Source organism: Corvus cornix, chromosome 4 (assembly GCF_000738735.6).
Source record: "Corvus cornix cornix isolate S_Up_H32 chromosome 4, ASM73873v5, whole genome shotgun sequence".
Classification (NCBI taxonomy): domain Eukaryota; kingdom Metazoa; phylum Chordata; class Aves; order Passeriformes; family Corvidae; genus Corvus; species Corvus cornix.
This window is the reverse complement of record NC_046334.1, coordinates 33,507,111-33,519,428: the sequence shown is the minus strand read 5'-3', so window position 1 is coordinate 33,519,428 and position 12,318 is coordinate 33,507,111. Positions and strand designations below refer to the sequence as shown.

Sequence of the window (12,318 nt, the reverse complement as noted above, 5' to 3'; positions counted from 1 at the left end):
TACAGATCCTCAGGTGAACGAATTACAGGCAAAAGAGAATTAGAGGAGATTTCTACATAAATTTTAGTCATCAAAAAGGAGGTAAGATGAAATAACTTGTCTCGTAAGAATCAGATCGCTTGTTGTCTAGGAGACCATGGTAACTGATAGATAGATAACATTTGGGAAAAAGCCAATTGCAATTACAGCTACATGGATTATTTACAATAATTAAAAACTGAAAAAGAACAAGGAAATATAAAATCAATTAAATCCACCAAGGGCAATTTATGTAATGCTGGTTCAAGTGTTGAAGACAGAATGCTTCATTTTATATAAAAATTATGCTTATGAAATTCAAACTTTTTGCATCCTTTTAGCAAGAAGGATATCAGCATCTTCGAAATAACATGATTCAGTACTAAAATTTCAAGAAATCACACTTAGATCCTCTTTTCCCAATAACGGTGAAAAATAGTACTGGAGGTGTGCGGATTTTTTTGCCTTCTGGGTCAGGATTTGTATTATCTCATATTACTGCTCACATCCTGAAAGCTTTGATAATCTGGAGATACTAACATCAAACATATGATTAAATGTTTAAATATTTCATGCATCTGTCCCCTGTAAAATCTCAAATGATCTTGTTTTTTATTTATTGCATTGGGGAACATACTCCTTTCTTTATGAACATCTCTTAGAGAAGCAAAGAGAGAACTACCCAGATGGAAGTTTCCATGAGAGAATAAAATAATTATTTTTTCCCAAATCAGAATTTTCCACACAGTATGCAACTTTGACAAATTTGTACTGGAATCCTGCCCCATTTCTTGCCTCTTTACCCAGAAATTGAAGCCAGCTGGCTCCTGAGTCTGGCAGCCTGGAAGCAAGCTGGCTTAGGAGCTGCAGAGGCTTGGCTTCTAAATTCCCGCTTCCTAAGCAAGTAGAGTCCTACTTCTTTATTATCAAGACTAAACTCTGTCTTAAAAAAAAAAAAAAAAAAAAATCCATTTTAGGACATTTCTAAAATATCTGTTCCAATTGCATATGAAAAACAGATTTTCACATTTTTGCAACTGAGTCAGTTTCTATCTGAATAGCTAAAGAGCTGTCCTTGTGTGCCCTGTGCCAGTAGGATGGGATAAACTAAAAAGTCTTTAACAACACGAAAGGGGCTAGTAACAAAATGTCTATAAGTACAATAAACAATGCCAGCATGGAGAGCATAGAAAGAAAATGGCAGCTGTAAATGTACCACTTTTTGGTATTTGTTGTTATGAGTCTGGAGCTATGGATTATACATGCACAGGCAGCAAAAAGCACTTGACACCTCTTCTATCCAAAAGGCACACAGTCTGGCCAGACAGATATTAACATTAACTTTATATTTTTCAATTACGTAGGAAGGAAAACTACATCTGAAACCTGCACAGGACCTTTTATGCTTTAAACCTTTATGGATTAATTCACAAACACTTTTTCACTCATTTATGTATCTACAGTCAGAACAGATCTTCCCAAAGCCACATTAAGGTGTATGGCAAAAAAACTGCCACAGCTTACCAGTGCCAGAATCTACAGATGGAAAAAGGGAAAACCTGCTCATATTCCCTAGATCTTTTCGTGACAGTAATTGAACATACATTCATGTGTGAAACAAAATATCACAACCAAATATATCGAGTTTCATGTCTTTTGTCGGTTTAGTCCAACAACTTGTATTCTACAAAAAAAATGATGATCTTTTTTAAAACTAAATGGAGTACCTGCACCTTTCAAGGTGATAATGCTACAAAACCAGCTGCAGCATCCCAGCACTTTCTGTTTCCAGTTCTTTCTGAACGGATAACCTACTGTTTTAGAGCAATGCACAGCATGGGAGCTCTGAAAGATCCAAGCCTTATGGTCACTTAAAAAAAAAAAATGACAGTTTCTCAAGCAGATGAAACAGAAGTATTAGAAAGAATTAGGGTTTTTGAAATCATTGCTTCAATTCACAATGTCACATTGTGATTTTTTTTTTTGGCTTGGGACAAAAGGCCTTCGCTAACAGCCTATTTTAAGGTCAAACAGGAACCCCAGCTTTGTTGCAGAGGGATAGATGCAAGCTCTGCTAGTTGGAAAACCAGCAGAAGCTAAAACTGCAGAATCACATTTTTTAAAAAAAATCTGATTTATTTGTCAATTTTATGCTTAAATAACTGGTTTTTAGGACACCATGAAATTCACAACAGCCAAGGCAACAGCAGCATAGCAACAGACGTTGCTACTCAGAATAGAATCGTAGGAACGATTCTGACGATGACATCCTTTCCATGCCAGGCATACGGACGTACACAAGAACAGTCTACAGAAGACATGCATGCTTCCAAGTTCCAGGGCTCAAGTTTTAGACTAAGAGCTCCACAATCAAGCATGCTGTTATCCCACAGTCCAATACAATGCAGCAATTCCTGTATCACAACACACACTAGGAGTCCCTAACAAAAGAATCTTCAATATCTCAGCACAATGCTGAAAGCCAAAAAGGTTCACTGTGCCAAGCCTCAAAGGACACCTCTGCCACAGGCCATCCAAAGTTTCCAAAGCCTGTACTGCCCTATGCAGTGAGTGAAATACATTTTTATTCTTTGGTTAAAACTAAGAAATGTGTCAGGACATACGCACTGAGCAAGGGTCTCTCTAGTCCAAGACGGCACACCCCTCTTCATTTAAAGTTTAAGATTTAAAAATTTATCTTCAGGTTGTACATAACATTACAACACCTATATAATGCACCACTTTCTCAGGAAAAATTGCTCTTTTGTGAACATCCTTTAACGCTCCATAAGACATATTCCGGACTAAAACTGAGGACAGACTAGCAGTGCTCATGCCACATACTCTTGCTGGGAATCCTCTTAAAACAAGGATGAGAGGCCTCCTCTGTACAGTCTCTGACTGTGCAAGTGTAACAAGACCCAGAGCAGGATTGCTTTCTGGAACATCACAAGAACAGGTGGCATCTCCAAGTTGATTTGCAACAGAAGCACATTCCAAGTAACCTGTATCAATTGTCCACTATTTTCAGATCTCTCCATAGGAATCACAGGTGCATATAAACAACTCTCCTAGAAATCTTGCTCTCTGCTACAAAGGACCAACCTACCATAGGAATATGAAGCTCCAATTTTAATGGAAGTTGCGTTTTCATTCCCACTGGAAGGAAGTTCCAGAGTTTCACTTTTCTAATAACTTCTGATCCATTTGCATCCACTTGTTTTTATATTATCATTGTCTATTAGCAGAACTATCTCCCTGCCTCTTTTTTCTAAATCTAAAATAGCAAGCGTAACAAAATAAAGACTGGGAGAAGTTAAAAATCAAAATACTTTTCATTTTCTCTAGCAGGGAAATATTTTCACTGCTTTTTTCAATCTAATAATCCTTTTCTGTACTCATTCTAATTTCTGGAGCCTTAATCCCAAAATGTGTGCTCTGGGAGTTAAGATGCCTGTGATACAAAGCTAACTCTGAAATGGCACAGCCATGTATTTTTGGCTCAGACTTCTCAGAAAATTTTTTTCAGTTGTAAGAAAGCTGTGACAAAGTACAAAGAGCCATTTGAGATAAGAACGGGGGATAAAAAGAAGCTGTGATGGCTGAGATACAGGCAGCAAGTAGCCTGAAAATTCAAGAGGAAAAACATTGACCTGAAAAGGTACAGAACTGTATGAAAGAAAATCAGGGAGTCAGGAGACAGAAATTCAGCAAGACTGATCATCAGCCAGTTCCAAGGAGAAATGAGGGCCAATGCTTCCTCTCGGCATCCTTTTATGAGGAGTACTGAGCATTCTGGTGCTCAGCCTAGCATCTTCTATGTCCCAACTAGGACCAACAAACAGCTTCCCTCCTCTTTTCAACTGCCTGTATTCTGCTTGCAGAGACTCTCTGAGCACAGCAAAGGACGCCTGAACAAAATGACCCAGGGAAGGAGAGTTAACAGGTGGACACAATTCTTGGGGTCTCAAAACCCATTTAACCAATACTGCACTCAAGGTCTTGCCAAGGTCTTAGAATTTATATTTCTAGAAACTAATCTATATAAATATTAGCTTCAGCTACTAAACTGAACAAAGATTGCTTAGAAGTAACTGAAGTAGTTTAGAAGTTTAGTTTAGAAGTGACTAAGGCCCAGTCAGGACAGAAGTTGGAAAAAATAACTTAAAACTCAAAATTAAGCAACAGCTGTATCAAAATGTGTTCCCTAAAACATTAAATATCTGAACATTAACTCCAGTTAATAAATGTATATCTTGCTTCCTGTTGCACAAAAGGTCAAAAATATAATAGATTTTTGGATTTGATAGTGTATTACTCAAAGACAAAAGGATTTAATTAAAACTTTTGGCATAGATGTCTGAATAGAAATATCACAAAGTCATTCAGTCATGCACACATCACAACTTCTTGAGTAAGGCATGCATTACAAAAGCTAGTACTTTCAAAAACAATCTGAGCAGCTTTTGAATTTTTTTAATTGATATATCAATCATTCTTGATAGAAATACTATAATCTCCCGTGAGTTTAAAAGAAAATCTATACCAGAAAACAGAATTTCTAGGAATGAAGACACCTGAAAACATTCATCAAAGTCCATGCCTTTCTGAGTGCTAAATTTACTCAAGGCAATAAAAAACCTATTATTTGGACCTGAGTTGAAGCACTTAGCACTCTACTTCAGGAAAATCTTCAATTTTAACTCTGTACTAATTGTTAATGATGCTAATTGGTCACTGTACATTTTAGGAAAGTTATGAAAAGCAATGCAGTCATATATATTTTTTTCTACAACCTTATCCAAACATTTAATTTTTAATTCTCTTTTTTGTATTGCTCTTATTCTAAGCCTGCGAGTGCTAGGGATGAAGGAAGGCAGAGCAGAGAGTGGACCTGACTGTGCACCCTGACTATACACAGCATATTTATCTCAAGAGTAAGAACAGAGTGTGCATTGCTTAAAAATCCACTCCACAGATGAAGCAAATACACAGTAGGAGTTGAGCTGGCAGCTTGTCATACAGGCCGGCAGTACTCCAAGAATATGATGACAATAAGGGAAGCTTTTGGGGGGAATTTTACAGAAATTGGAGGTGGTTTGGTTACAGAGGAAAGAAAAGGTTAGTACCAAGCATGAAAATAGTTCAGCTACAGAGACAGATGAAATACAAGATTCAAGTGAATGGGACTATAGGTACCCTTTATAGTAAGAAATTTAAAGTCTTGGGCTAGATGAGCAGGATTTTCAGAAGATAAGTTGATAACATAATACGCAACATTACATTTCTTGCTTCTTCCCTAGTGTAGTGCAGGGGCTACCCTTCCTCCCAATGCCTTTTTCTTATTTCTTCCTCCATGTAATTCCTACATACTTTGACTTGTGGTAGTTGTCAGAATTTTAATTCTTCTCTCCTGATTTCCTACCCTAAGTGACAGTGCAAAATTTTAAACAGGAAGCTAGCTTCTTTCTGGATTAGAAATGGCTTGGACCCTGCAGAGTCAGAACAGTCTGAGAAGATGATGCTCCATTCAGCTTAAATATAACTGTGGTCCAGCCAGCACATTTTATTTCTCTTGAAGACATTCATATCAAATGTAGTTTTCATCAGGAGATACATGTCTGCAATATCCTGGATAAAACTCGGGTTCCTCTGGGTGGGGTTGAGTGGAATAGAACCCATCCACACAGACAGATACCAAGCTGTGTGCTCTGCTAATGATAACTTGCCTGCATATGTGTTGGCCTTGCTCAAGAGATCTGAGCATGCATGCATGTCAGCAAAAGCACGAATCCCCAGGCAGTTGATAGGATGAAGCTGGGATTCCAAAAATTCACAGCAAGTCCTTTTCACATCCTGTAGTTGCAAGAGACCAGCTGCTGGGAGCAGTACCTGGAAGGAGAAACAGCAGCTGGTTAATGTCCCAATGCAATTCTGAGCTTATACAAGAGTAACATCAATATTAAGATAATAAAATAAACCATTAAAAAAACAAGACTAAAACAGAGAGGAAGATTTCAGCATTATGCAACTGAAGAAGTTAAAACCCAACATGAGCATGATTTTACCTCCCTAGAGATACCATTTAAAATAACAAGAAACATCTCTACCATTGTGTTCACTGGGGAAATAATTCCACAAACTATAGCTCTCACACTTTATTAAACTCTTCCCAATATTCATTCACAAGTTCGCTTCTTACATTTCCCAGCATTTCATAGTTACATCTCATTTCCAAGCCTTCAATGTTAGATATTCTTTAAAAGAAAGCTTCTAGACCATGATAGAATATGCAAATCTTGTTTGCATGCAAGCACTGGACACTGTACCATTTTTTTTGTTAGCATCAAAAATAAGCATCTTTATGCAAGTGATTCCAGTAAGGACAGAATTCAGCTTCCACAGAAGTCTGTGACCTTCTTGGAAGAATGATCATTCAGGCATGTCTGACAATCAATATAGACAGGAAAAAATGAAGGAGCATACATTTAACAAGAGTTTGATTTGAATATCAACTGTTAATGAAAGAGACATGAAAAAAAGACGCAAATGTGATTGCAGTGAAATATACAAACTATTGCTAAGAAAAATACTTAAAAATTAGTTTAAATTTTAGATAATTCTTGAAAATATTAAGTAAGTCTAACTAAGTGGAGAAGATCTGTATGTAATAAGCATAAAAGTCAGTGTCACAGAATTCAAACAAATTTAGTAAGCTTAAAGGTTATTAATTACAAGGTTGAAATAGTACAGTGAACTCGTTTTATTTTAGCATATGTTTATGTAAATGTTAAGATAATATTACCAATACAATTTATATTACCAGAACTAGAGTATGATTAGTTATAACATTGAGTAGATAAATTCATTTGATAGTTAATTCTATGATAAGATATAATTATTAACTTACATAGCAAAAATAAATTCTAGAAATCTACTACAAGTATTTATTTACACAACTTGTCCCAATGAAGCAAACATTTCACATCTGCTCAAAAATTCAGTAACTAATTCAAGGACAGTCCTAGATAATTTTAGGCATGTTATCAGTATAGTTGAGCAAATAATTCTGAGAACAGTCCTTGACTGCATAAACGGATCTAGTAGAAAAATATGTAAAATCATCATCAAATCAGAATACAAAATGGAAAGGTGAAATGAGAATGGCACGGAGAAAATAATTTAATATTTGTATGCACAGTCACACTGGCATACTTAAATGAACAGTACAGAAATGATACAGGAACCAGATCACTCTTCATTATGGGAAATTTACACCAGTTCTTAGATTACTGTAACTGAGCTTGCAAAGTTAGAGATTTCAATACATTTTAGTTATCAGAAAACAAAACATTTAAATCTAAATGTATTTTATATTCTGCTGCTAGAAAGGAAAAGGCAAAGTGCATCAAATTTATCTCGTTGAATTACACATTGGGCTTTGGTTACTAGGCAACAAGAGCTGTGATAACATCTAGCTATTTTCATTTGTACCTATAGAACTGTTGGTCCGGAAGCCGTAACAACCTCCGTTCAAAAATACAGTACCATCACAGTCAGATTCACTCTGCTGAAGCCAGGGACAGAACTAAAGGGGGAAAAATACCAAAACAACCCAAACTCCCCACAAATCCATAAGAAAAAAAAAAAACAAAGAAAAGAAAAAAAAAAAGACTACATTAAAATTGCAGTACAGATTAAGTTTAACTGCTGCAGACTCGAAACTGGTCAGTTTTAGCTCAGATTTATTTCCAAAAATAGCCAGTAGAGGGTATCATAACTTTCCTTTAAAGATCAAAAATACTGTAATGCGCATACTGCTTTATACTGCAAGAAATGCAGAGGTGGAAAAAAAAATCTCTGATTGCTCGTTCTATGAAAATGTTTTCTTATCATGGCAATTATTTTTTTTTAAATCAAAGAACACTGAACAGATTATTATTACAGATGGCAAATAAGATATTACGTGTTCTCTTTCTTTGTGTCAAAATTGTGGTGATGAATCTCAGAATGACTGCTAGATTTCCTAGACCAAATGATTTAACCCTTACGAGCCTATGAAGCCTCTTCCCTGGTTATTTCCTTTTGGTTCTCCTTCCTGCAGTGACATGCCTATTCCCAAAGCTCTCTGCACCCACCACGCCAAATACATTTTTCCAACCCCACTGAAACACAAAGGACTGTGACCAAGTGCAAATATTTGTTTTAAAATCTACCTGCAAGGTCACGTGCATAGTCAGGACAGATCCACTTAAGGCCCGGAACTCGGCTCCGTGTTTTTACTGGAGTAGAATCAAGCCCTTCTCAATAACTCAACTAGATCATCAACCTGTATCTGAGGCTGCTGGTCTCTCTTGTAGCCCTTCATGTACCTGCCAGGAGTATGTCAGGGCTGAGGGTATTAATGATGCCTGCAGGTTTTCTCCCTCTTTTTTTCCTGACAGCATTATGACTCTATTCATTTTTGTTCAGCTAGACACATTCACCTCACATGAGCGAAACATGTGTTGAGCTCAGAGGTGAGGAGCAGCTGGTACAGGCAGGCACCTCTCCAGGTGCTCACAGGCCCATCAGCTCACAAGGAACACATTTACAACAGTCCCAAAGAGATCCAGCCTGCCTGACTGATGAACAAACCTCTACAAGGAAAGAAGGCTCAGAGGAGATGGGCAAGGGTAATGAACTCGGAGAAGAAATACAAGAATGAGCATCTAGCTGTATAAAGAAAACCGAACTTATCTCCACAGGAGGAGGAATGGAGGGTGACTTTTGCTTTAGATATATGGCTGTATAGTAAGTCATCAGGTTATGCAAACAGCCTCTTCTAAAATAATTAGTAGCACGTAAGGTCTTCCCAGCTAGCCAGGCCAGTAGGGGGAGAAGTACGTACGTGACACGGCTCAGTCCCACAAAAGTGTAAAACTGAAAAACCAACAGAAGGAGCTCTCAAGAGAGCAATAGGCTCGAGAGGGCTTTAGCCCACACACTCCTTCCTGGTGAACTAGAGATGCCCACCATCCTGACAGTGGGCATATGAAGATCAGTAATGGGAATCACTTCTTCACAGTGATCTAAATGTGTATTTCAACTGCTATATCATGCTTGTGTTGTGATTTCAGCATATTGGAGTATGTCTCTACTAAATCAAAACATAACACTACATAGTACCAAGTATCTTCAAAACAGCAAATTTCATGGCAAACATTTTAAATCCCCCTCATAGACTATCCAGAAGAAGCTGGTCAGAGCAGCTGCCCTGGAGTGCCTCCATACCAGGCAAGGGTGTTCATCCTGCCTGGAGGCTGCTAGATGACCTGACAGGCACAGCCCCTTGATTGGTAGCACTTCTTGAACACACAAGGTTTTAGTAACTCTCCTGCTAGTTGAGAATGGGGGAACAAGTCCAGTGGAAGGAGCCACCAAGATCATCAGAAGGTTGGAGCATGTGATAATAAAAGGAGAAGCTAAGAAAACTGAGTTTGTTCAGCCATGAAAGAAAAAAAGGGAGACTTTACTACAGTCCACAGCTACCTAATGTGAGGTTAGAGAAGAGTGAGCCAGACTGCTCTTGAAAATGAGTAGCAGTAGGACAAGGAAAAGTAGGAACATAGGAAAATCTGACTGGAAGAAAAGGAGTTAGGTTGATTTTTCTTTTTTGTGTTGTGTTTTCCTGGGTATTTTTTAAATCATGAGGCTGGTTAAGCCCCAGAACAGGTTGCCCCACCCAGCTGCAGAATCTCCATTCCTGAAAGATATTAAAAATTCAGTGAACAGGCCTCTCAACCTGCTTTTAAAAAGCTCAGTGAAAAGTAAAATTTAAACTGATTAAAGCTTTCTGCCTGTTAATTTAAATAAATTTTATCCAGTAATTTTATATCTGTCCAAGCTGTCTTCTTTGTACTCCTTTTTGTACCATTAGGTTCTCCTAGACAGACCATATTGTGATACCTGACATATGAAGATGCTTAAGACAATATTTTCATCTCTACTACTTTTAAATTTCTTGTAACCCTCTTAAAATTTCTGCCAGGAATATTTGCTCAAATTCAAATTGATACCCACCAAAATCACATTAAGATCAGTATAATGTCAATAGGAAAGTAGTGAAAGATCGTATTTTTTGGAAATGTTTTGAAAACAAGATCCCACAATATAAACCCAAAAATTTCTCAGAACACTGAAGCACTTTTCAAGCAAATAAGCCAATAAAAATGAGAGCAGCATATGCCAAGAGAATTGAATAATGTGCTGTCTAAAATAGGAAAATTCCATTCTTTACTGCACAGAAAGAAAATAGATCTGTAACATTAGGAAAGACACTAATCTAGGAAAGCAGATGCATGAGAATCCAAACACACTACAACATAGACGCACACAGAACAGCAAGTTACATCCTTGCTAGTCACAGATATTGCATATTTTCAGATATGACATTAAAATGAAATAAATTTCAGAGAACAGCAGTTATGTTAATGCCTGTAATAAAAAAAACTTGAGGAAATAGATTAACGTTTAACATTTATTTCTTTTAGATAACTATTTCAGCAAAATAAGCTCCTTAATTTGCTGTTTACATTATCATAGCATAGGGAAGAAGAAATTAACATAGTGGTTAAAGATAATCCAAATTATCTTATTTTTTTACTCACATCTACATGCATCTGTGCTGTAATTAAAACGGTGGTTTGCAACTGAAGTGTAGTCTAAATTCTAGTGAAATCATTCAGCATGGCATTGAAATTATGCTATTTGGGAGTATGCATACAAAAACACTAAAATAGACACAAATATTTTAAGGCATCTGTGGGATAAAATATGGAAGTTTCAATTTTGGAAACGTCAACCCTGCCTGAATTTCTGTATGAACAACATGTGCATGCTAAGCGCAGTGTTCCAGTGTTAAAATACAAAACTAAGAGGGTGCACTGGAGTTAAAGATGTGCATGACCTGCAAGTTTAGAACATGATGACATGCACATTATGAAGGATACCTTCTGGATATCTTAACATCCTCAAGGCTATTGCACAATGAAGACAGGGATGTATTAATTTTTCCTTTAGCTTAATGAGCCCCATAAAAAAAAAAATCAGGTGCAGATGGCAGTTTCGTAGTATCACAGGAAGGAATCAGCCTGCTAATCACGAAACAGTCCTATTACTTCACATTCCCTCTGTACTAGATACAAATTGGTAGAGCACCACTTCAGTAGAAAATAATTAAATAATCATGAAAATGCAGTATTTTAAATGATTGACATGATCTACAAAATACTAAGCAGCTCCCAACTTGGAAATCAGTGTGACAGATTAAAATGGAGTATATAAGGAAAAAGTAACTGGTTTACATATCTGCTTTTTAACTTGCATCATAATCTTAAGTGTACTTAAGAGTTCACTTCACTTAGTGACATGCAATTGATAGGAAGTAACCAATACGCTCAAAAAGTAGCTTTTGAAGAGATACCACCTTGGAAGATTAGTCTGAATGAACTACAAATTGTTAATTAAAACTTTAGGTACAGAGGTGGGTTTTATGGATTTTTCTTGGGGTTTTTTTGTAGGGGATAGGTGTAGAAGTTTTGAGAGGGATTTGGGATGTAGTTAGTGATTGCTGATGTGCAGAAACAAGATTCATGAAGCAAATGAAATAACAGAAGAGCCATTTATTCAAGTACTACACTATATTGAGTGATGTCCATCTGGTCTATAAGGGAGAACCATGCAGTCTTGCTTGGCTTCAGGGTTCTCCTACATCTTCTCTACCAGAACAGTGCCTTAACCACCACATTAAAGTGCATTTTGGCATAAGCTTTCAAACAAGAGAGACAGATTGATTTCCTAGTCTGATGGTTATTTTTGTTAACAGTCAGAAGCTTAGCCTTTCAAATCCCTTTCTTCTCTTAGAAGATACTGGCAACAGAAATGAAACATTCTCTCACTTGGAGTAAAACATCTTGAACCTAAAATAATTTTAGTCAGAATTTTAGATTTTTCTTTCAGTGAAAAAAATTGTAGACATTTTGATTTGATAGGAACAAGGTTCTTGATTTGAAGTTTGGCCACTGAATGTAAGTATGTATATAGTAAGTAATCTAAAATGAAAGCTCAGAATCCTTCATCATACTTTAATTAATTCAGTCTTTAGAAGATTACACAGCTGCATAAAAACACCTTCATATTTTCTTAGGGACAGTATAATTTAAACAAGACTAACTCGAGTCTGAACAAAGCCACTTCTGATATTGTGTCATTCAGGAACTGGACAATTTGTTCTTTAATTATGGCAGCTGAAGTGCTACC

The 12,318-nt window shown here is 36.8% G+C and overlaps 1 protein-coding gene across 3 annotated transcripts in view; it reads right to left on the bottom strand.

Moving 5' to 3' along the window:
- The window catches only part of KLHL2 (kelch like family member 2), a 57,084-nt gene that overhangs the window by 15,247 nt on the left and 29,519 nt on the right, over nt 1-12,318 (bottom strand). For all 3 annotated transcript variants that reach the window (XM_039550809.1, XM_039550810.1, XM_010401402.2), the window contains exon 5: nt 5,748-5,910. In XM_039550809.1, coding sequence (XP_039406743.1) covers nt 5,748-5,910 — 163 coding nt within the window. The remainder of the gene's footprint in view (nt 1-5,747; nt 5,911-12,318) is intronic.